Below are 25,886 nucleotides of genomic sequence, written 5' to 3' on the forward strand. Positions count from 1 at the left end.
GCAATGTAAGTGTTTATACTTTAGACACAATTTTCTACCATTTTTCTACTTATTCTCCTTTAATAATATAATTGTATGTCAGAATTTTGATAAACATAGTGAGCACATGTACTTTGAAAATAATTTTTTCTTCAATGATTTTTATACAAAGGCAATTATGTAATACATTCAACTTTGCCTAGGCAAACTGTGGGTGTCAACATTTTTCTTGTTATGCTATGGAAAAGACATAGGAGAGGACAGATCATGTTAGTCCAGAATCATATAGCTACTAAGAATCTGAATTATAAAGATTCAGATTTACTACTGTCTTATAATTATTCATTCAACAGGACAACATTTATTGAAAAACTACCCTCTTCTGTAGAACTGCAAAATGTTGACCCCAAGGAACACAGTGACAAATGAGATTGCATCTGGACCTTAGAAATATTCAGTCTAATGGATGCTTCCATAGAGCAGCCTTCAAAATGTTTAGAAAATTGAAAGTGAAAGTCATTCTATCATGTTCTGTTAATATCCATGAGAAGAGAACTCTTGCTTTAGAAAGAAGTAAATTGTAGGAGTCAATGTACCTGTAAAACATTGGTTAAATATTAATAGTTTTCTATAATGCATGGAAAACAATAAGTAGGAATCCACATTTCTTGTATTTAATCATCTAAGGACCTAAAATCTTCTAAAAGGGTGGTTATAAATTGTATTAGTGTGGAGTCCTCTGCTTTAACCTAAGTCATTACCGTCCAGTTGTCAAAGAATTAGAGCATTAATCCGATATGCTGTGACTGAAATCTTGACTCATTCTAAGCCTCCTCTCTTTCCTTAGTTAAGGAGGTTTTGAACTATCTGTTTTAAAAGGATAATTGCCTTCACTCTTCAAATTTACTTTTTTTGTAGACATCCTGCATAATTGTGTAAGAATGGAATACTTCATTATATGTTTTATTCATTCAAGTATAACAACTAAATATATACTTTCAACAAGTCATAAAATTGTTCACATTCCATTTTGCTGATGGATAGCCTCTTTTTCACTTTTGCTATTGTACATCTCAGTAGAGTTACATGTTTATGGTGTCATTCTAAAAATTAATAAATTTTGGATTGATTTTCTACAACTACAACTTCTTGTCCCCTATTATATGATCTAGTAAAATAAGGAAATGATCTAGTAAAATAAGGAAAATCAGTCATCTAATGCAATAGAACTCACCACTCAACGTTTTGGTGCTTTAGTCAATGATAATTTACTATTTCAACCAAATCTGTGGGTTGCTTGAGTAACTCCTCTTTTGGTTTTGCCTGGGCTCACCATCGGACTGCACTCAGCTGAAAGGGGCCTGGGCTAGATGACCCATGTGCCTAGAAATTAGGACAACTTCTCAGCTGGGGAATTTTTATTTTCCTGTCAACCTCACATAGGCTTGATTGAACTTCATTCCAACATGGTAGCCTCAAGGTTCGAAGATGTAGAGAGGAGAAGCTTCAAGGCTTCTTGGGCAAAACTCCAGGACTCATACAACATCACTTCTGTCACACTGTATTCACTAAAGGAAGAAATCAAGATCATCCCAGGTACAAGAAGGTGAAGAAATAGAATTCACTCCTTTATGACTGTATCAGCAAGGTCACATCGCAGAGCCATGAACCCAGGAAGGTCTTATTCATTGTTGAACATTATTAAAAATTTTTACTACAATATATAACTATATATTACCAGGTATGAAAATATCTTTTCTGAGCATAAAGGCCATGAATTCATATGATTTGAATACATATTTAGGTCAAGTAAAACAATTGATTTAATGCACACATTTCAAACTAAAATGTTTCTCAAGGACAGAGATTGCATGTATTAGTTAAAACATTGGTATCCGGTTATTTATCTTTTGGAAAAAGTCACTGTAAAGTTAAGTCAGGGAACCCAATGAAGGAAAGCTCTATGAGGTCAGGAAGCCAGCTGTTTTGTCGTCATTCATTTGTGTTATCTTTTGAAAATCACTGTATCCTCAGCACCAAGACACCAGACACACAGGATGAATTGAATTGACATGACAAATATAGGAGGCTTTTTTGTTGTTTTGTTGTGACACATATAGTATATATTGATTTGATATAATAAACATAATAGACTTTTTTGTTTATTGTAAGATTTTCAGTTGTTTTGCTTTGGTTTGTTTTTATGTGTGTTGTTAGCTTATAATATCATTTGAAGTTTGAACATACTTGTTTTAAAAATGAGGACACTGAACCCCAGAGAACTTATATTAATCATCCAGGTTTAAATATTTCAAGAACTACAACAACTTGATCTAAGCTCTCGGTATGTTATGTTACAGGGAAGTTATGTGTCCTGAATTTCCTTTCAAAATCTACTCCTGACTTCGCACCTCTTCATGTAATAAAAAGAAATAAGAAATATGTTTTATAAGTAATATATGCAAAGATTTTAACAAATAAGTATCATTTCATTATTATTGTTTTTAATATTTTACTATTTTTAAACCATTATTTTAATTGACAGAATTTTTCTGGAAATAATACAGTTAATTAAATAAGTATGCATCACAATTCTGTTTTACTACATTTTCCTTCTCTAAATCCAGTCAGATCTATGGAGAATTTCTTATATTTATTCAATATCCAACTGCAAAATACAAGTGCATGCATATATGTGCTCAACACAAAAAGATAAACATAAAGACTTGCATTGGATTTATTGGGTTTGCCACTAATTTAAGAAATTAGTCAAAGCTAATCTAATTAGCTAAAACCGAGAAATTAACAAACCTAAGAAATTAGTTAAAATATTATAACTGCTTTGATTTAATTTTAAAATATAATGGTTATTTTAATTTTAACACAGTATCAGGTTAATGTCTATAAAAATCATGGTTTTAAAGATCATTGCACAGTCAAACTTAAAGCTATTTTCAAGTACTAAACCAATAGCTGATTTTTTAAAACACATGTTAAACAGTATTATATTTTAACATTGCAAATTACTTTTAATATCATAGTAAAGAAGATTTCAAAGTTATTGTAATCTAAGAATCACTTTTAATACTGTGTTTTGTTACTTTTCCTTAAAATAAATTGAATAAGATAATTTTTCATATTTTAGGGAAATGATGGAGCACGTTTAAATATACCAATCTTTTCATGAAGAGATGTGTGCCAAAAAATTCACCATTTCCTTGGCAGCTTTAAAAAGTTCTGAATATTTAAGTGTTCTTCATTTTACAGGCTGAAATCTGTTTCCTGGTAACTTCTACTCAGTATTTCCCATCTAAGCACTTCCTAGAATGATCTATTCACAATGGAACCCACAGCTTTTTTCATCCCATTAAGTACTTTCCTTTCTATGCCAAAAGGGTACTCTCGGTGCTAAGGGGTTATTCTGGTGGTTTTTGCAAACCCTGATGATGGAACCTCATTATGATTTCTTGGACTGTTGAAAATGCCTTTTGCTTTCAGCATGATACTTTTAAGGTCTCTCTGAGGTTGTATTCCATTTCCTTGATTCTAATGGGATATACATCCCTGAAGTGGTGGTTAGAGCCTGAGAGATACTACCTCAGTTATATATTAAACTTTTACTGCTCAAAATGAGACCTTAAAATAGCTTAATGTAAAGAAATAGTATCAATAAGTCTCCCCAGATATTAATAACGATTAATCACCTCTATAAGTGTAGTTTTAACTATGTGTAGTTTTAATAAAGATGTGTATTTTTAAATAAAGGCAGTGAAACATACATTGTAGATAACCCATCTTGAAGCAAATAGAAATTAAGCTTATTTAAATGATTAGGACCGTGCATGGTGGCTCACACCTGTAATCCCAGCACTTTGGAAGGCTGAGGTGGGCAGATCACTTGAGGTCAGGAGTTCGAGACCAGTCTGGCCCACATGATGAAACCTTATCTCTACTAAAAATGCAAAAATTAGCCAGGCATGGTGATGAGTGCCTGTAGTCTCAGCTACTTTGGAGGTTGAGGCAACAGAATCACTTGAACCGGGAAGGCAGAGGTCATGGAGAGCCGAGATTGCACCACCACACTCTAGCCTGGGTGACAGAACAAGATTCTGTCTCAAAAAAAAAAAAAAAAAAAAAAAAAAAAGAGAGAGAGAGAGATTATGAAGCCTAATAAAAGAAATGCCCACATACATTATCTTCTAGAATAAAAAAGATGAAATGCACATTCTGGAAATTTAGACAAAACATGGTTGACAGAATGTCTATGTTATCTCATTTTCAAATTGACCAATGTGAAATCTCCCTTTCCATTGTAATAAAAAGTCAGATTTTCTGAAATAAAAGAGATTACTAAATACAGTAAATGGAGAATTAAGAATCAGTATCTTGTATCCTAGGCAAAATTTAAGGGCCATCTGAAAAAGAATACTGAAGGTAATTACCTTATCAGTATTCTTAAGAAGTTGACAGGTTGATCAGTTTTAGTCCTGTGCAAGATAGTCTGGGAACACTGGAAATAGGCCAATCTACTTAAAACCTGGTATATACTAGGTTCTTCATACATGTAATCTCCAAAATATAAAGGTTTCACAATACTTTTATGAAGATAGTATTTAAACATTTAAAACATGAGAAAAGTGAGGCTCAGAGAGCTTAACTAATGTGTCCAAAGTTACACAGTAAATAAACTGTGAGATAAGTAGTTTACTTGACTCAAAGGCTATATCTGTTATTTGACAGCACAAGCCAAATCATTGTTTCTCCAGACTCACAGGGAGGAAAATCCAAGGAGTACTGAGCTCATTTGTGGTTGCTTTAGCAGTGTAGCTTAACAACAAAAGCAAAGGACTGTGAGTCAGGCAATCTGGTCTTGAATTTTCCCTCACTGAGCTACAGGACTTCAGGTGAGTCATTTTGCATCATGGTTTCCAGCTGGTCATATTTATAAAATATGAGATTAAAACTAGATGATCTCTAAGACATTCCAAATTTGACATTCTGTGATTCCCTCATGCACCTCTTTAAGTTATATTTTCCTTTTAAATCAAAAGTTATTTGGATTTAGATAGTTGTATTTATTTTTTATGTCAGTTATTATAAATATTTGGAAACATGGTAGATTTTATTCTGCAAGATATTGGCAATATCTTCCAATAAAACTTTCAAAGTCTTATTTCGCTTTCTTCAAGGGTTATATTTCAAAATGAGTGATGTGTGATCAAGGGTCTTTTGAGGCTAAAACTGTAATTCTCTTCTTACTCGCAATTGCATGGTTCTTTGGCTCATGTATATTCCAGATGCACAATAGCAATGCTCCATTTTATACGTTTTATGTAATTCAGTGGCTTGGTAATAGGGGAAAAAAGCTGGCATTTAGTTAAAACTAACTATAATATAAAATCTGGAAAAAAAAATAAAAGCTAGGTGAGAGTTGTACAATGTATGTGTAAATATATGTGTATTCACATACATACACAAGCCTACACACAGAGGTCACTTTTTTTTCTTTTGCTAACTGATGTGCCATATTCTGCATGTATTTTAAAGAAATAAAGCTAAAATACTCAAACTATGCTAACACTCATTTATTTTTAATGTCATTGAAATTGTCTTTTACTTTGAAATGGAAAAATCAAGAAATTTTCCTTTCCCTCTATTATTATAAATTTTAAAATTACATTTTTTATTCCACAAAATAGAAAATGCAACTAAGCAAAAACAAAAATTGCCTCTAGCCCCACAATATAGACATAATCAATTTTAAAATATCTTAGTAAACAACCTTCCAAACCTTCTCTAAGAATTAATATATGTAAATATGATTATATTACACACACTATTTTTTTAACTTTTTTGTGCAATAGTTTATTTTATAAAAACTCATTATAACATTCACCTGTAACCCCAGCACTTTGGGTGCTGGGTGGTCAGATCTCCTGAGGACAGGAGTTCAAGACCAGCATGGCCAAAATGTTGAAACCCCATCTCTACTAAAAAAATACAAAAATAACCCAGGCATGGTGGTGCATGCCTGTAATTCCAGCTACTCTGGAGACTGAGGCAGGAGAATCGCTTGAACCTGGGAGGCAGAGGTTGCAGTGAGCCAAGATCGTGCCACTCCACTTGAGCCCAAGTGACAGAGCAAGACTCTGTCTCAAAACAAAAACAAAAAACTAATTATGATATTCAGTGCTTCCAAAGTATTTCACTATATGGGTTATTCAATTAATTATTATTCATCATTTAGTGGTTTTCCCATGTTGATATTAAGCATATGCAATAAACATATATATTCATTTTTGCTTGACCAATTTTTTCGTTATGATGAATTTCAAGATATGACTATGGGTAAAATGGTGAAGCAGTTATAAAAATGTTGATATTTACTGTTAAATTTGCCTACTGATTTTTTTTCTTAACATTTTACCTGTGTGCTTATTCCCCAACACTCCACCTAACATTGAAATTCTCTTCTTTAAACAACATTTAGATATGTTGGCTACCTTGTTAACATTCTATTCATATGTTCAAACAAAACATACAAGTATGTGAACTCTAAGTGTTAAAGATGAATCCCCACAATCACCTAATTGATATTTTCTTGCTTCATATCATCAAGCTTACTGCTTGTAGATCATCTACACATCATTTTGTTTTTTTATTTTCCTTTCAGGAGTGGCAAACCCCACTTTCAGTTTGCTTGTTTTGGTGGAGCTGGTTAAATCCCCTATTTCAGGGGTATATATTTGACTCAGGCTTTAGCCATTTAGTGCATTCTGTTTTCCCATCAACAGAGGTTGGCTCAGAGATAGGCATGCTCCTTGATTTGAAGCATTGAATTGGGGCTCTTTTCAACTTGACTTTAAAAAGATATCATTGGCCGGGCGTGGTGGCTCACGCCTGTAATCACAGCACTTTGGGAGGCCGAGGCGGGAGGATCACAAGGTCAGGAGATCAAGACCATCCGGGTTAACACGGTGAAAACCTGTCTCTACTAAAAAACAAACAAACAAAAAAATAGCCAGGTGCGGTGGCGGGCGCCTGTAGTCCCAGCTACTGGGGAGGCTGAGACAGGAGAATGGCGTGAACCCGGGAGGCGGAACTTGCAGTGAGCCGAGATCAAGTCACTGCATTCCAGCCTGGGCGACAAAGCGAGACTCTGACTCAAAAAAAAAAAAAAAAAAAGAAAAAAAAAGAAAAAAACATATCATCTATATATACTAAGACCCAGAATGATAGGAGGCTGACACTTCCATAGCCTTTTTTGCACCACAGTGGGGCATGCTTGTCTGACCAGAGCCAAAACAGAGGCAGACAGAACCAAGAGATGGAGAAAAGTCACTGCTTGTACCAATCTTTTGTCCTCTGAATTCAGCCATCGCTGAGTCACGAAAGATCTCCGTGTTCAATCAAATAAACAATAAGTTCCCATTTAGTTTTTGGAAACAACAATTTCACAATTGAGTTTTTGGCTACCTGCAATTAAAGAGACCAATGCTAAATAATGTATGTTAAATCAATTATTGACATTTCAATAGCTTAGTCTTCACCAAATAGTTTCAGTAATAGATTTATTTCTGAGTCTTTCAGAATTTGTTTTTTTCTCCTTATTTTTCTATATACAGTCTATACCTACAACCATATTATAGCCACACATGTTATTCACTGCCCTATCACCTCTCTTATCTATGGGCACTAAAACATTTATATTTTATTCCAGGTAAAAACATGTAAACAAGTAACAAAATGAAAACAAAATCTTCAATGTTTATTGTTGAAATAATTCTTATTAAATTATCTTAATTCTCTTTAAATATTATAGTCCTTCCACTCCCGCACAGACTACGAGCTTTTAAAGGGCAGGTTGTAATTTCTATAATTCGTTGCCTTTTGCTTAGCGTCTTGCCTTTAACAAAATAGGAACTTAATAAAAAATGTGCTGATGGATTGGAAACAAGAAGTAAATGACAAAGGAGCAACAAAAGAGGACCTTTTCGTAGTATAGCTGATGGCCCTAAGAGCCCACAAATCAATATTAAAGATAAGATAAATTGAACAGCAAAACTCTGCAGACTACCTTGGCTATAATATCCCAAAGATTAGTAAAATGATGTTTCTAAACAAACACATAATGTAAACCATACAACAGAGAGAGATAATCAGCACTATACTAGCCCAATTCTATTTGAGATATGTTATTTTTTTCTCTTGTCTATTAATTTCAAAAGTGTATTGTTTTTCTTTACCTTTGAAAACAAACAAAAGTTTTTTTCTAGAAGGCTTAATGTATACTTTATATTAAAATAAAGAAATGAGTAATTCACACAAATAATTCGTGTAATACGGTATTTTCCATTTAAAAAAAAAAAAAAGATTTTCATTTATCCACCCTTGACACATACTTTAGGTGCTGTGGAGATAAAGCCTTTATTACAAGCACAGACAGATTTTCACAATATAGCAGGAAAGCCTCAGATTATCATCTGCTTCATCACGATTTAGCTCAAGAAATGTAGAAAACCTGTGGACTTATCAAGACATACAGAAATGCTGTATGAGTGATGCTGGAGTCAAATAACTGGTAAAAAGAAAAATGAACCTTGAATTACAGGAGGTTTATATGAATAAAAATGGGTTTCTATCATATGAAACCTTTATATTGTTTTGTGACTTACATGCTGATCATCATATTCTTTACTCCCTTTTAAGTAAAATGGTTATATAATTTTATAGCATAAAAATGATACATGTATAAAATTTTAAATGAAAAAAATTTAAAATTCAATGTTAAAATACTCATTATGATATTCCTTAGAAATAATCTTTCGTAATAATCTTTCCTAATTTTGACTAAAACTTTTTGTGAAATTATGTAAAACGCAAATATTATAATAAAAATGGGCATAGAATATAAATAGATAATTCAGCTTGGACACAATGGCTCATGCCTGTAATCCCAGCTTTTGGGAGGCCAGGGTGGGCAGAGAGCTTGAGCCCAGGAGTTCACGATGAGCCTGGGAAACATGGTGAAACCTCTTCTCTATAAAAAGAAAAATACAAACATTAGCCAGGCATGGTGGTGCATGCCAGTACTCCCAGCTACTTGGGACACTGAGGTGGGAAAATCACTGGAGTCTAGGAGGTTGAGGCTGCAGTGAGCCATGATGGCACTGCTGCACTCCAGCCTGGGAGACAGAGTGAAACCCTGTCTAAGATAGATAGATAAATAAATAAATAAATAAATAAATAAATAAATAAATGGTAATTCATTTAAGATGAAAGTTATTGTCAAAAAGCAAAAGAAAAAAAAAGAAGGTGTTTAACCTCACTAGTAGTCAAGATCACACAGTTACAATAATGAGGTTTTTTTGACTATCAGGTTTGCGTAATTCAAAAAACTTTGCTCATATTTAGTACTGGGAAAAACATATACTGTGGTACACTACTTGTAGAAATGTAACTTGGTACTAACTTTACAGAAAATCTAAGAATATCTATTAGAATTTTATATGTGTCTGCTTTTTGCCCAGTAACCTCTCAACTAGGAAACATTACAGGAAAAAGTTGCTGGAGTTTATACAGTTATACTTACTAGTCTGTTCATTACAGCATTGTCTATGACAGGAAGATCATCATCAACAACAACAAAAAACTGCAGAGGACCTAAAAAACAATAAATAAGGGATTAGATGTTTATGTTTGTATTTGTTATACGAAAGAATGTTGCATACTCATCTAAAATTACACTAAAAAATATAATGAACCATGAATATATCTCTGATACATTGCTTAGTGTATAATGAGAAAGAGAGAAGAGGATGAAGGTGAGAAGGGAGGGAAAAACAAAGTGGTAAGATATACATATTCATGTGCTATATGCTCAGAGGCATTCAGGAACATTTCCAAAAGGTATATTCTAATCTGCAAGCAGTCATCAAAAACCAGTGGTAGATCGTAGGTGATTTTATATGATATTTTAAAAAGCTAAGTTAAATATCAGTATTTGCCTTATATCTTAAAAAATATTTAAAACCATCGTGTTATGAAGAGTATAAAATAATTTCTATTGAATTGGTTATGATTATTTATCCTTTTTAATGCTGGACATTAGCCTATTTCCAATATTTGATGTAATAAATAACATGAGAAATAGTTTATGTGATGTGATCAATATTCTAGAATAATCACCCATGTAAATAAAATTTTAATCGTACATGAAACTATTTCAAACAATCTCCTTAGTATAAATTCTTAGAAATTGGTTCACTAGGTCAAAGCTTATATTATTTTTATCCTTCTTGATATATATTGTCAAATTGTTTCTTAGAAAGGTGGAGGCAATCAATAGTCTCATTGGTGGTGTATGAGAGTCAGATATTACTGGGAAATCTTATTTCTGCTTTGAAGTTTACCTTTTAATTCTTTTATGATTTTCTGACATAGAACTTCTGTGTTCATTTTATGTAGACAGAGAAATTAGTCACTAACTTATCTTATTATTTTCATTTTAAAAATGTTCTTACTTATCTAAATTAGCTTAAAATATTGACATAAGTTTTTCTATTTTGTGTTATTTGATAGTAAAGATAATAGGCTTGTCGATCAATTTTTAATTTAGTTTAGTCAACTATTGAAATGAAAGTTCTTTTTATGTAAAAAATAGAATTACTATAAGTATATACACTTTATTTGATTTGTAGATGTATTAAATTATACCTGCACCTTAAAAATTGAGACATTAGAAGTTAAATTTTGGGTTTCAAAAAACAAATCTGACCACGTTGGTTCCATAATCCTGCAAGACAACAATTTGTGGTTAGGTAGCTTGCTGTTCCCTTTAAAGTGAGTGTGCATTTTCCAATTTGCCACCATCCATTATTATATTCTACTAGGTCCACTTCTCTGCTGTATGTGGCTTGCCTGAGCACAGTAGGCAGTTAGTGAGCATTTTCATTTTAAATAGATAATACAGATGTTCACAGACAAGGCTTAACAGGATTGATCTGGAGGCTGGTTTCCTTATGACACTCTGTTGTCCCTGTTGTGTAAAGCTGAATAGATTCCCATATTGTTTTAGTTTCAGTGGATGTGCAGTCCTGGCCGACCAGGATTTTTGGTGTACATATGGAGTATAAGGTTGTATGCAGGTGAATTGAGTCAAGGCTAGGAAATTACTGAAATGCTTGGGCTGCACAATAACACCACTAAAGACAAATATTATCTTAGCATTTTGCAGACCTTGAATTTAGTGGCTTAAAACAAACTACTTTGTACAATGCCTGAGACATAGTATATGGTAAATGGATATTTTTGTAATGCATGAAAGAGTAGGTGAATGATTGAATGTCTCATGATAAGGTTTTATTACTAGTGAGTTGGAGATTAACTGAGAGTAAAGATCAAACTGCCTGAGAAAACTTACATAGAGCTAAATATACAAAGAGGAAAACAGTATAAGATGACAGAGGAGCTGGTGGTGCTTATCATGGGTTTAATTTCATAGGTAAGAAAAAATTCATTGTCAAACTGACCAAAAAGACACACTGATCAGGAGATTTAACTGATAAAAATGTTATCAGGTGATGTTCCCAGTAGAAAAATAGGATATAATATTTAGACACTTATGTAAAGTGTCGTTCTCAGATTGTGAGGTAGCTCAAGTCAAAGTGAAAACAGCTCCCTACTCATCATCTTGTCTATCTTTTTTTAAATGAAAGAATTAAACTTTACTTGACACATTGACAATAAAGTTCAGTAAGCCAAATTGTACTAGACAGTCAACATTCCTGCTTGCAGAAATTCTTGAGATTTATTTCATAGAATGTTGTTTAATAATAACACAGAATGATAAATAAAATCTTACATTTTCAGAAGGCAAGTAAAAATCAGACAATACTCACAACTTCCCATTTTTTAAAGTTCTCTCCTGGTTGTAGAAGTGTCAGGGTGACTGAGGTCTCTACTTGTAATACTGTATCCAGGTGTTTGGCTTCTTGGTGGCTGTTGTGTTCCACTTCCAGCCCTTTCTAGGACCATGCCATCCATTCTTCCCAGCTTTCCAACCTCTTCCATTCCAAGTGTGTACTCTGAGCTCCAGTTAGCAGTTATCCATCTGTATCCTTAACCTAAGTGAGAAACACTTGTTGCTCTCTTTCCTGGGAAGACATTGCTACATTTTATACCCTCTACCTTTCTTTTCTACTTTGCCTATTTTTAAAGAGACAAAAATCAACCAGGAAACTAACGTTTTTGTTAGACCTTTTTAATCACAAAATTCTTTAAATGGTTCAGTATTCTTTTTAAAAAATACAAAAAGATACAATATAGCATATATTTCTTTGCAGCTCAGTACTTACGAGAGTCCTGCTGGAGGCAGACACAAGCCTGCACATGATGTGTTTCCATAGGTTGCTCAAATTTGCACACTTCTGAATTGTAGCCTGGAAACAACATGGTAGAAGTCCACACCACTGTGACTGACTTAGATTTGTTTCAGAAGTGCAACGAATAAAATACTTTATTAGTTGCAACACTATGCAACTAACTGTAAAAGGAGTTGCCACATTATACAACTACCAAAATAAATTTTAGATAAGGGAAAAGCAAAAGAGCCCACATTATTTGCATATATAATTATTTGCAAGAACAAAAAAGCAAGGACTCAGAAAAATTGGTAGAACTAAAGAACTTTGAATGGGGGTGATGCTTTCATTTGAATGTTTGTCCACTCCAAAACTCATTTTGAAACTTAATCCCCAATGTGTCAGTATTGAAAGGTGGAGCCTTTAAGAAGTGATTGGGTCCTGATAGCTCGCTCTCATGAATGGATTAATCCACTCATGGATTAATGGGTTATCATGCAAATGGGACTGCTGACTTTATAAGAAGAGGCAGAGAGACTTGAGCTAACAAACAGCCCCCTCATCATGTGATACTCTAGGCAGCTTCGGAACTCTGCTGAAATTCCCCGCCAGAAAGAAGGCTCTCATCAGGCGTGGCCCCTTAACTTTGGAGTACTCGGCCTCTAAAACTGTAAAAAAGAAATTCTTTTTCTTCACAAATTACTCGGTTTCAGGTATTCTGTTCTAAGCAATAGAAAACAGAGTAAATGGCAAATTCTTTAATACAACAAAGAGTCATTTAGAAATATAATGGCAAAAAATGATATAATTCATAACAGAAACAAAAGAACATAGTATTTTGAACAAACATAATGAGAAGCATTTGAGACAGACAGACTAAGAAAGAGACATTGGTAAAAAATTTCATTAAAGGGCATTCAAGAAGCTAATAGGTAGAGACACATATTTCAGAACAAATAAAATAATTCTATAAAGATAGAAGCTATTTTCAAATTGACCTACATAATTGAAGCAAATCGAAGTTTCAATGGGATATATTTCACTTAAAAAAAAAGGCATCTAAGTTTATCAAGTAGAATATATATTAGAAATTCATAAAAGTCAAATTATGAGGCCTTGGTACCAGAAAACACAAAAGTAAAAATGAAACAGTATGCAAGGTATCATGTTTGTATGAAAAGTAATATTTGAAAAAGGTGACATTTTAAGTCAGTAGATTTATTAAATATTTGGCCAGGGAAAAATTAATTTGATATGGCTGGAAGAAAGAAAAAATATAAGAAAAATAATTCAAAATAAAAAATTCAAAATAAAATAGAAACTACATTGGAATATTTGTAGCTTATAAAACCTTTTATGGAGTGGTTATTTTTAGATATATATCTACAAAGGAATTATGATGACTCCTGATTTTATTTTTACCCCATGCTATGGGCTAAATGGAAGGCTTTGCCACTGTCAGAAAATTATCTTAAATTTGTGAACTCATTTACCAAGAACTGAATGGGCTTAGAAATTAGAAAGCAACAATAATCTAGTCTTTATCCTAAGCTGTCTGTGAGTTGGTGCTTATTGCTCCTGTGGGAAGAAATCCTTAGCCAAAAGTCTCAGTGACTGCCAGGAGCAGTGATTTAAGGTCTATGCCATCCATTTCCTCCAAAAGACTGTGTTTTAGGGCAAAGGTGTCATTTGAGACCCCAAAAGGGTATCTGTTTCAAAGCATTAAAAGGATTTTACAGAACTAATTAGAAGCAAAAGGCTGTCTGTCTTCCTCATTAAAAATGCAAGTTACTCAGGGAATTCATAAGAGTATTTTTCTGCATTTGAAAAAACTGAAATTAAGTATTAAAGAGCTAAAAGAAATATAATAATTAAAAGTAAGTTCAGTAGAACGTAAAACAGATAAAACAATAAAACATTTTGCTGTGGCTAAAAAATATAAAAGGTAAAAGGCCTAGAAGCTCCCTTTATTTAAAGTAAACTGGCTAAAAGTTGTGGATCAATAGTCTGTGCATTTAGTTACCAAAACCTGGGCTTTTCTTTTTCTTTTTCTTTTTTATTTTGCCATGGAGCCTCACTCTGTCACCCAGGCTGGAGTGCAGCGGTGCGATCTTGGCTCACTGCAACCTCTGCCTTCCAGGTTCAAGCAATTCTCCTCCCTCAGCCTTCTGGAGTAGCTGAGATTACAGGTGCCTGCCACGGTGCCTGGCTAATTTTTTGTATTTTTAGGAGAGACAGGGTTTCACCGTGTTAGGATAGTATCGATCTCATGACCTCATGATCTGCTGGCCTTGGCCTTCCAAAGTGCTGTGGTAACAGGTGTGAGCCACTGTACCCGGCCAACCATGGCTTTTCTAAGGGGAAAACTTCCTGCATTTTCAATCATTGCTTAAGATCCCTAGGCATCATCTTAGACAGAACTGAGTCAGCAGCTCAGGGCATAGCCAGAGTGACACATTATTTAGTAGGGGAAAGGAAAATGTTAAAATAATACAAGGGTATTTTCAGCTGATGCTGAGTCAGATAGTTACAGGAAAAACTGCAAAAGTTTCCACCACTCACCCTAAATGCTATTATATCTCCAACTTATAAATAGAAAGACTAGAGGACAGGTGTTGTAGCACTTTTTGGAGGCTGAGACAGGAGGAATGCTTGAGTTTGAGACCCTATCTCTACAAAAAAAAAAAAAAAAAAAAAGTACTAGAAAATAGTTCACATATGAAATTCAATGTAAGATTTATTTTTAAAAGTAGACAAATGCAATTAACAATTTTTTAGCAGGGTCACCTATCTTCCATTTTGATGCCTTTTTAATTTATTCATCTCCACTATGAATGTTGAAGGGATTGGCCACATTTACCAATTAAATGTCATGATTTTAGATTGACTTGTAGTATGTACTTTCAATTTGATGTCTCATTATATTTTGGAAAACATTAAATAATGCATTTCCCATAATAAAAGGTTAAATAATAATTCAGTTAAAGAATTTTTTTTTTTCAATTTTATGTGTTGATGACTCGATGAGTGAAGGCTCTCAGCTGGCTTTTACTATACAGTTTAAAACTTGTCACATCAAAACATACAGTTTTATATGTCTCAGGTCACAAATTACTTTTCAAATCAAGTTGCATTCATATAAATGTTCTTGAGAAAAAATTGATTATGTGAATCAAACTAAAATTTCTGAGTTTTAAAAATTAAGACAGGTAATTGTGCAATTTTGCATCATTGTCTCTTTTACATATGCTTTATAATTTTGTTTTTGAAACTGGAAGTTTACTAGAATTAAAGTCCCAGGATCATTAAATAAATCAAGAAAGGCATGATGTCCTTGTGTTTTCAAAATGTTATACAGAATCACTTGGTTTGAATTCTTTCTTTTGTTTGAGTCATCTCAAAAGCAAAAGATTAAGTTGTTATAATTTTCTTTTTTAATAATATTATCATCATCCATAAATGTAGGTTTTTGACAGCGAGCAAAACAAAACTAAGAATTCAAACCTAGTGATTCTTTCTATACAATATTTTGAAAACATAATGACATCATGCCTTTCTTAATTTATTTAATGTTTCTGGGAACTTAGCTTCGTATTGAGATCATGATATTTTCTTAATTTTTCTAATTTTAATATAAGCATTATGGTTTTTATATAATTAAAATCTCTAGTAAAGTATTTTATATTATATATAGTGATAATTTAAGACAAATTACAATTGTGCTATGGGACATGCATGAATATTTTATCTTATTTTAATGAAATGTATTAATTACTATATATTTCAGGAAAAATGCACTTCTAGGCCCATTTTATCTACAGACAGAAAGAACAGAATCTGCATCAATGTAAAACACATAAAATTAAATGTTATTCTCCCAATGTCTGAGAAACAAGCTATATTTTAAATTGTAGTTGCTCAAAATACCATATATTAAAATATATTCCATCTCCATTTTATTTTTTAAATAAAACAGTGATTGTGAAAACAAATAATTATTTTATTGACAGATTTTTTTCTTTAAGTTGTAGCCCATGTTGGAACAGAGAAAACCCAAGAGGATCTTATCTATTCATAATCTTTGACATTTATTTATAGTGTACACATTACTTCTTTAGATTTTCTTTAGTGTCATATTTGGTCCAATTACTATGCTTGATGTATCAGACATCTGTTATATCTTAAATAAATAAATCTCTGACTCAATTTTCAGCAATGTGATAAATGGAGGAAAAGAGAAGAATATGGCAATGAAAACTAGACAAAAGGGAAAATAGTCCAAGACGGTCCTTTGGACTATCATAATATGTTTTTCCCTAGATAACCACATAACTCCTGCTATGGTGAAGTGGAAGATTTTATAATCCCTTTCTTTTAAATCAAATGACAATGAGTTCCAATTTCTGTCAAATGCAACCTCAAAGCTTAAGACATCAAATTCTACCGATTCTTGATAAGTCTCTTTTATTTACTGTAGAGAAAAGATAATTTCCCTCCTTTATCCTATCCTGTACATTCATGAACACTTATTTCCTTCCTACACTGACGTTAATGTCTTACTCTCTTTTTTTTTTTTTCTGAGCACATGCTGGTATAGAGAAAATGGTCGTAGTGCATGCACTGGAAATGGGAGACAAGAGTCCTTGTGCTGTGCCTTGGAGGTCATTAGAGTGGCCCTACTAGAGTGAAGAATAGTCCAAGTGTGCCCATTTATTTAAAATCTATTATGTAATGCCAGTTATAACAATTTGATGGGAAAAAAATAAGCATGAAAATTTGAAGAGGAGGTAAGGAGGTAAAACTAATGTCCTTTTCAGATGTAATGATTTTATGTCTAGAAAACTCAAAATAATAAACTAAAAAGCTAATGTAAATTATAAAAGAAAATTTACAATTTATAAAATAAGTGGGTTTAACATTAGTGCACACATATAGACACACACACACACACACACACAGACAGATAGCCTTCCTATAAATGTAGAAGTCAGTTACAAAATATAATGCATAAATTTGCATTTAGATAGGAAATTAAAATATTAAATATCTAAGTAGAAACTTAACAAGAGAAACATAAAAGAAAATGTGGATATATACATAGGTATACTAATACCATAAATATATTTATTACAATTTTTCAACTAAACAAGCTCACTCTAAAGTTCATATAGGAAAAAAAATGTGGCCAGGCGCAGTGGCTCAAGCCTGTAATCCCAGCCCTTTGGGAGGCCGAGACGGGTGGATCACGAGGTTACGAGATCGAGACCATCCTGGCTAACACGGTGAAACCCCGTCTCTACTAAAAAATACAAAAAACTAGCCGGGTGAGGTGGCGGGCGCCTGTAGTCCCAGCTACTCGGGAGGCTGAGGCAGGAGAATGGCGTGAACCCGGGAGGCGGAGCTTGCAGTGAGCTGAGATCCGGCCACTGCACTCCAGCCTGGGCGACAGAGCGAGACTCTGCCTCAAAAAAAAAAAAAAAAAAAAAAAGTACATTAGTCAGGGAGTATTTTTTTTTTAAAAGTAGATGATGTTTACTCTAGTAGTCATTAAAAAACATTTTAAAACAACAATTAAGCATGTAGTGCTGGCATATGAATAGATAACCCAATGGAAACAGTCTATAAAAGCAAGCAGTAGAGCCAAATACGTAGTGACTGAGTGAGCGAGCTGGCATGTCATATCAATTTAAAATATATGAATTTATTCAATATATGGTTTTGTTATTACTGGTAGTTTTTTAAAAAACAAGTAAGATAGTAACAAATGTTATCTCTCAAATTTTAATTTGGTAAAAGTTGTAAAAACACATATGAAATATTCATAAAACTACTATAAGAAATTGTAAGATATGCTTATAAATTCAGAATACTGAAAGTCTATCTTAGCAAATATCAAAACCTAGAAATCACAAAGCAAAGGTGGATAAATTTCATCACCCAAATATAAAATATTTTAGTTATTTCAGCACAATAAAATCAAACAAACAGGTGTAAACTAGGTTAAAGGACAAGAACCAGCTGGATAAATTTTTTGACATTAATGAGACCCCAAATGGACTAATTTCTTTATACAGATCTCCTACCAATCAATAAAAAGATTAGTAAATCAGTAGAAATAAAAGCAAAATACATAAAATGCCAGTTCACATAAAGAAAATAATTATTTTTAAATATGTGAAAAGTTGCTCAAACTCAGTAAAAATAATTAGTATTCAAAACGATGAGATACCATTTTTTTGTCTTTCAAAGATTCCTAAGAATCATATCAGCAACACTAAAGAGAGACAAGCTGTCTGATACAGTACAGGTGGAAGGATGAACTCATAGACACCTTATGAATGGCAATTTGGTAATATCTATCACAATTTTATATGAACATTCCCCCCACCAACAATGCCACTTCAAGAAATCTATGCTAATATGTTTATCTTGCACACATGTGCAAAATGTGTATTCATTGTAATATTGCTTGCAATAGCAAAAGATTGGAAGCAACTTAAATGTCTATCAAAAAGGATTTACATATACAGATACTATGCAGTCCTTGATACAATTTCAAAACACAAAACGTTTGTGAAGAAAGGCAAGATCCATGTTTAAATAATTTAGTAACTTTTGTAAAAAGTATGTGTGTACACATATACACTCTATATACACACATATATGCACAAGTATATGCATACATAAACACACATATATGGGGGGGGTGTGTGTGTATCTTTAGAAGGATGCACAAGCCTAGCTACTAGATACCAGCAATAGGCCCTGAGGGAATAACCTTGCGTAATAAAGGAATGTCATTAGTAGGAAAAATTTTATTTTCCTGCACACTCTTTTGTACCTTTGAACTTTTATTGTGTGTATATATTAATTATTCAAACATATTTCAGGAAGCTAAAAACCAAGTCACTGAAATGAGTTTGAGTGGGAAACTGGAGGGAAAGAATTAGAAGCACCAGAAATTTCTCCTATCAGGGTCAAATTCTGAAAGCAAAAGTACACTCCTGCTTAATGACTCTGCACATTTTCTGGAAAGAGCATCCATTAGGGAATCATGTAGGGAAATATTAGGAAGTAGGGATTTGTTACCAAATCTGTAGTCTTAAAAATTAATTGTCCTTAATGTTTATAGTGGAAAGACTGAAGAAATTTAAAACATAACACTTAGCTATGTCTAAGACATGCATTTATCTAAATGGTAAGAACCATATAATTCTTTGGAAAAATATGATTAACACAAATGAAACCACTAGAAAAAAATAAAAAGCATTATTAATTCTAAGAAATGATGGTTCTCTGGTGCTAGAATAATTCGGGGAGGTCTTAAATGGAAACAAGAATTCAGCTAGTAGGATTTGTAAGAGGGCATTTCAGGTGGGGATAACAGCATGAGCAGAGGGTTGGAGGAAAGAATTATCTTGGTGCTTGTGGGAGCAATGAAGAAAAGTGTTATGAGTTATGCAAATATTGTAGAGAATTTAAAATGTGCTTGAAATTCTACATTTCAGCAATGTATATTCTAAAATGATGCCTCAAGAAGATCAGGGAGAAATGCAAACTGTACTAAAAAATGACAATTATAATTGTAACCACTGAAGTTGAAAATGTCAATAAATAAGTTAGACCACTGTCTAAACAGGCATTTTAACACAATGGCTATGAAAATCACTCCTGGAACCAGAGCAGGGCTCTGATACTAGTTCTTGGCTCCATTCCTCACTGCCACCTTGATCCTGGGCAATGTACTTAAAGGTTTTGATTCTTGGTTTCCTCAGCAGTCAAATGAAAATAATAATATTTATCTCATAAAGGTTGTTGAGGTAACTTATTTAGTAAAGCAATATATGTAAAAATGCCTTAGAGCTTAGCATACAGTTGACTCTTCATAATTGTTGGCAGAAGAATGCAGTGGGCTTTTGATTCATGCTGTTTAGATTCACTTATTGACTCCAATACTTACTAATTTAAGAGGATGGACAATTAAGCTAACTGCTCCATGACTTATTCCTTCTCCCTGAAGTTGGAATAACAATAGTAACCAACTATATTAGTCTTCATAACAAACTACCACAAACTTAGGAGTTTAAAACAACACCAATTATTAACTCCCAGTTTCGTAGGTCAGAAGTTGAGGTGGTCTTGGCTGGATTTTCTGCTTTCAGTCTCAGAGGCTGAGAGCAAAATTTTAGTAGAAGGACATTTTAGATATTAAATAAAAAGTTTTGGAAATTCAAAACAAAGTTTTAAAATGCAAAATAATAAACAATCCCATAATTACAAGATAATAAAAAAGACTACATTTAGTGTTATTCGTTGCTTGACAAACTGAAAGATGGACTAAAAACTCTAGGTAATTTAATGGGGATGGGAGATGGGGAGTGAAGAGGATCAGGTATTAAGAAAAATTCTTTTGGAGTTATGTATATTATTATTGCCTTCTTATTTATCAGTATCATTATCTTTCATCATCACTACTGTGTGTCCAGTGCTGGACTAGGCCCTTTTGTGTAACACCACAACCTACCACTATGAGTTTGATACTATTATTACCTTCATTTTACAGATGAGAATACTGAGGTTTGGTGCTTAACAGACTTTAATTTAATTAAAGGAGTTAGAATGATAGAGACGATATTCCAGCTCAGATATGCCCTGAATCCAATGTATACCTGAATCCAGGTATGCTCCAGAATCCAAATTGATAGTCAATGAGATTAATTTTTTTAAATTGTCTTAGTCAATTTCAGCTGCTATAACAAATTACTGTAGACTGGGTGTCTTCAACAATAAACGTTTATTTCTCACAGTTCTGGAGGCTGAGAAGTCCAAGATCAATGTACCAGCAGATATGGTGTCTGGTAAGGGCCTGCTTCTTGGTTCATAGCTGTCTTCTTACTGTGTCTTCATGTAGCAGAGGGCAGAGAAAGATCACCTCTTTGGTGTCTCATCTTATGAGGGAATGAATCCCACTCATGAGGGCTCTTCTTATGGCCCAATTGCCTCCCAAAGGCTCTACATCTAAACATACCACAGTAGGTTCTTAGGCTTCAACAAATGAATTTGGGGGCAGAGGAGGGAGTTGTGCAGGAACATTCAGCCCATAACAAAACCCAGTGAACTTTTTATAGTCTCTTTTTCGTTTTGCTGCTACTTTATTCTGCTTTGTTTTAAAGCATAATTTTCAAATTATTTCCGTTGCAGCACTAAATATTTAGTATGCTAACAGGTGTTCTAAGAAAAAGTTTGTCATAGTACAAAAAGGAAAGTCTGCAAAATGCTGGATTAAATATTTTTGAAAAAAATTTTTAACCACAGGACCTTTCAAAGTATTTAATATACTAACATTCACCACGAATCTCTAAGAGTCTGCTTTGATATGCAATGTCTCCCCAAATTATTTTACCATGGCTTCCCCCCCGCCCCAGAAGCCTATTAACATCTTAGGGAAAAGGAGGCCTGCAGAAAATAACTTGAGAAACACTGTCTTTGAGGGATGTACAGATTCATTTTCGGCTCCTATTAGGAGAAGCTATAAAACTGTAGGCTGGATCACAGTGATTAGCAAAGGTCCCTTAGCACTTTATGTGAGGTAAAAGATTCACAATAGAGTTTCATCCTTTTACTTTTTAAATTTTATTTTACTTTAAATAATTCAGTTTCTGCTGTCTTTTAACATCTCTTATATTCCACTTCTGAACAGGCTATGTGTGAGTGCAGTAAGGGTGAAATGAATCCTATCAAGGTAAATTAGGTAAAGTGCCTAGAATCTTCAAAATGAAAGGCTTATTGGTAGATGATCATTATCAATAAGTGGTTAAAAAAGAGGGGATGATTATGAATATGGAGCTACGGATTTAAGACTAGGTATCAATTTTTGATTGAGCAGAGATATAAAACTGGCAACATCTTTCATAAGTTGTCTATCGGGTAATAGAGAATGTCATCTACTGTCCCCGCACCAAGTATTTGGGCATAGAATGTGCATTGTAATGTACTTTTACGCCTACTAGAGTTTTTAAAAACCCTTCTTTAGATTAAAAGAAAGATACATGTTTAGAAACATACACTGTTGTCAAAAATAATTTAACTTCTTAAAATGCTCATTAAGGTCAAATACTATCAAAAAAGTGGAAATAAACAGGGAATAAAATAGAAAACTACACAAAATTCTTAACACACTCCTTTTTTTCCTTAAATATGTCATTACAGAGAGACTGGTTTCCAACTTTACATTTTTAGGATTTAGTACTATCCTTTACCAATAATACCTAAAACTAATATCAGACATCTCATTTCAAAAGTCAAAGTGTACTTTAGGATGAACATGGCACAGGGTGACTGAAAACATACTTTGAAAAGGAAGTAATGATGATGCATCAGAAAGTTAGAATTTGATTCCTTGAAACGATTTGGCTACAACTCTGGACAATACTGTCTTATTCTAACATCTGTGGCTTTAGGCATATAAATAGACAGTAAATAAATGAATCTCTCTCATTCTCTTAGCAAGTTGAGTTTTTTTAAAAAATGTGTTTTAACCCTCCCACCAATCGTGAGATCTGAACAAACCCTGTTCTGAAAGGTGTTTTCTTTTTCTTCCCTCCCTTCCTTCCTTCCTTCCTTCCTTCCTTCCTTCCTTCCTTCCTTCCTTCCTTCCTTCCTTCCTTCCTTCCTTTTCCGTTGTTGTTTGTTTGCCAGTGATACAATACCTTAAACCCTCCCTAGCACTATTCAACATTACAGTTCCATTCACCTTGCATTCTTCATTTCACTTAAAATTTCAAAAGGAAGGTAGAAATCAAAGTTTAAAGGGCTCAAAGAAGCAAATGGAGATATAGTTCCACGGCTAATTGCACTCTATTATTCTTTTCTTAGTAGATTCACCTTTCAACTCTTTGCCTTCCAGAATGTTTCTCTTTCAATTTCTCCAGCTCTGTGTTTCTGTCTCTCTCCCTACCTCCCTCTCCAGGAGCCAAAAAAAAAAAAAAGAAAAAAAAAAAAGAAAAAAAAAAAGAAAAAAAAAAAGAAGTCCTGTTTCATTTTGGTACCTGTAACTGCTGGAATTGGATCCATGTACAGTAAGCAATCTTTCTAACCGAAAAACAGAGAAGAAGGCACAATTGTAAGCCATGAGCTGTATTTTTGGTTCAATCACTTTCATTGCAAAAACCAGTCCATTTATTTTGGCGGATAGAAAGAAAATTTGATCCACCTTATTGATGCTTCAAGAGTCTGTCCCTGCCTTTTATGTTCTTGCACAGTTCCCAAACTCGCCCCACTTCTTCTCTGAAACAGATGTCCTGCCTAACGAGATGCATGTCTCCTACTCACTACCACCCTTTTGCCCTCGTGAACAGATGAGCCCACAACCCTCTCTTCCCAGCCCTGGAGCTAACTAAAATGTAGACAGAACAGCAGAGCAGCCCTGTCTTAGCTGATTAGAGTCTGGTTGATGACTACGTTGCCTTTCCTAAGAAATACGGGGCAATTCACTTTGCAGGGTTCTGTCTCTCATGCAGTTTTGTGCCCAAGAGCCACTTTTCAAAATCTCTTAACTTCTTTTCCTGGTTATACTGAGAAAGGAAGTTCAGGGGAATCCTTAACGTGGTTAATTATAAAGTCAATGCTGGAATCATCCAAGGGACTCTCGGCAGCAAGGGTGCAGCTCTTAACCCCACAGTCTCCAGCACGTGTGGAGAAGGTACAGGCAATGCAGGAACTTCAGAGGTGGTGGCAGGTGCTAGGTGCTAGGGTGTGGCTGCAGTTGTCTCCCTCTCTCTTACAGCATAAGGAGCTGAAAGAGGAGGGGAGGAGGGAGAAAAGAGGGAGAGAGAGCGAAAGATGAGAGAGAGAGCAAAAGAGAGAGAGAGGAGGGGGAGACCCGGGCAGTGAATAAGAGGGCGGGCGGAGGGCGGGCGGACGCCGGGGGAGTGGGGAGCGCGCCTGCCAGGCTCAGACTCACACGCACGCCGCCTCTGTTTGTACACAGTGCGCTCCCGGCGGCCCGCTCGCTTCCCTCCAGCTCACGCTTCATTGTTCTCCAAGTCAGAAGCCCCGCAGCCGCCGCGCGGAGAACAGCGAGAGCCGAGCGCCCCGTCCGCCCGTCTGCCAGTGGGTCTGCCTGCCCGCGCAGGAGACCCGGGGCGGTCGCGGGAGCCCGGGCCCCGCCCGCAGCGCCTCTGCCGGGACCCACCCGCAGCAGAGGACTGAGCCCGCCGGCAGCTCCCCGCAGCTCACCCACCTCCGCGCGCCAGAGCGCAGGCAAAAGGGGAGGAAAGGTTCCTCTCTTCAGTCGCCACTCTCGCCCTCTCCAAGAATTTGTTTAAGAAAGCGCTGCGGAAAGAGAACGTCTTCTGGCATTCTTTAGTAGGGGCGGAGTCTGCTGCTGCCCTGCGGTGCCACCTCGGCTACACTGCCCTCCGCGACGACCTCTGACCAGCCGGGGTCACGTCCGGGAGACGGAATATGAAGTGCTTGGTAGCCGTCTGGCTCTTGGTCGGGGTCAGCCTCTGTGTCCCCCAGTTCGGCAAAGGTGAGGCGTCGGGACCCGGGCCGCTGGGTGAGGGATGGGCTGGGAGTCCCCTGGGAAACGCCGCGCTGGGGGCCGGAGGCGGTCCCTCGGGCGTGCCAAGGGTGGCGAGCGCCGCTGGCGGCGCGGAGGAGGCGTCGAGTCCTGGGTGCCCCGAGAAAGTGCTTGCAAAGTCTGAGCAGAGTGCGCGGAGCCGAGCTGGGAGAAGGGTGCCGGGTGAGATACAGGAAAGAGGAGGACGGTGGGGAGCGGTAGAGGACAACGTCTGCAGGAACCAGCTACTCCGTGGCTCACTCGGCCACTGGGTCTCGGCGCAAACCCTCCCTAGGCAGTGCGGGCGACGTTGACTGCAGACGCCGGGCAGGGCTTTCGTGGGGGTGGGAGTGGGGGAAGCCAGTGCGCCCGGGCGTCAGCTACTTGATGCGGGAAAAGGCTGGGGAGCTGCAGGGCCGTCCGCCCCCGGGTGCGGTGCTCTGGCGCAGGGCACGGGCTGAGCCGTTCGCAAACCCAGACCGGGCGCTGGGCTTTTTGGCCGCGGGTGAGGTGGAGAGGAGTCTGACAGGTCACTTCGGCTTTCTCCTGCCTCCCCATCCCAGACGCGCAGCATCGATTACAGCAAACCCCAGGAACCCGCCCCTCCTAGTCTGACCCCAGGTGCCTGGAGCTTAGCTGCGCACCCCATCCGGGTACCAGTGTTAACTCTTGGTAATGGGGAATAGTGCGGGGCAAGCCACCCCTCGCGTCCCCGCCCAGGAGCGGAAAAGTTGTAAGAGCTTGTAGAGAGATTGATGCCTTCTGTGAATTGCACGAAAAAATAAAAACAGAAAAATAAAAATAAAATAAATTTAAAAAGAAAAAGCATTTAAAAGAAAATGCAGGACTTCGACGAGTGTTCTGCTGGGTAGTTTAGGCGACTTCCAGGTCCCCTGCGAGGTGCAGCTTGTCCATACAAACCCTTGTCCTGACCCGGGTCTCGCCCCCGGCCGGGGCTGAAGTTGTCGCCGGAAAAGGGCAGC

General features: G+C 35.8%; 1 protein-coding gene and 1 long non-coding RNA gene across 3 annotated transcripts in view; one reads left to right on the top strand and one right to left on the bottom strand.

Moving 5' to 3' along the window:
* LOC103224155 (uncharacterized) overlaps positions 1-24,683 on the bottom strand; it is a 33,204-nt gene extending 8,521 nt beyond the window's left edge. The window contains exons 1-3 of the long non-coding RNA XR_494003.3: positions 24,583-24,683; positions 11,880-12,104; positions 9,572-9,642 (exon numbers count right to left, since the gene is read on the bottom strand). This is a non-coding gene — a long non-coding RNA (uncharacterized lncRNA). The remainder of the gene's footprint in view (positions 1-9,571; positions 9,643-11,879; positions 12,105-24,582) is intronic.
* The window catches only part of EDIL3 (EGF like repeats and discoidin domains 3), a 446,774-nt gene continuing 445,188 nt past the window's right edge, over positions 24,301-25,886 (top strand). For both annotated transcript variants that reach the window (XM_007977476.3, XM_007977484.3), the window contains exon 1: positions 24,301-24,873. In XM_007977476.3, coding sequence (XP_007975667.1) covers positions 24,807-24,873 — 67 coding nt within the window. In that variant the 5' untranslated portion in view covers positions 24,301-24,806. The remainder of the gene's footprint in view (positions 24,874-25,886) is intronic.

Source organism: Chlorocebus sabaeus, chromosome 4 (genome assembly GCF_047675955.1).
Source record: "Chlorocebus sabaeus isolate Y175 chromosome 4, mChlSab1.0.hap1, whole genome shotgun sequence".
Classification (NCBI taxonomy): Eukaryota; Metazoa; Chordata; class Mammalia; order Primates; family Cercopithecidae; genus Chlorocebus; species Chlorocebus sabaeus.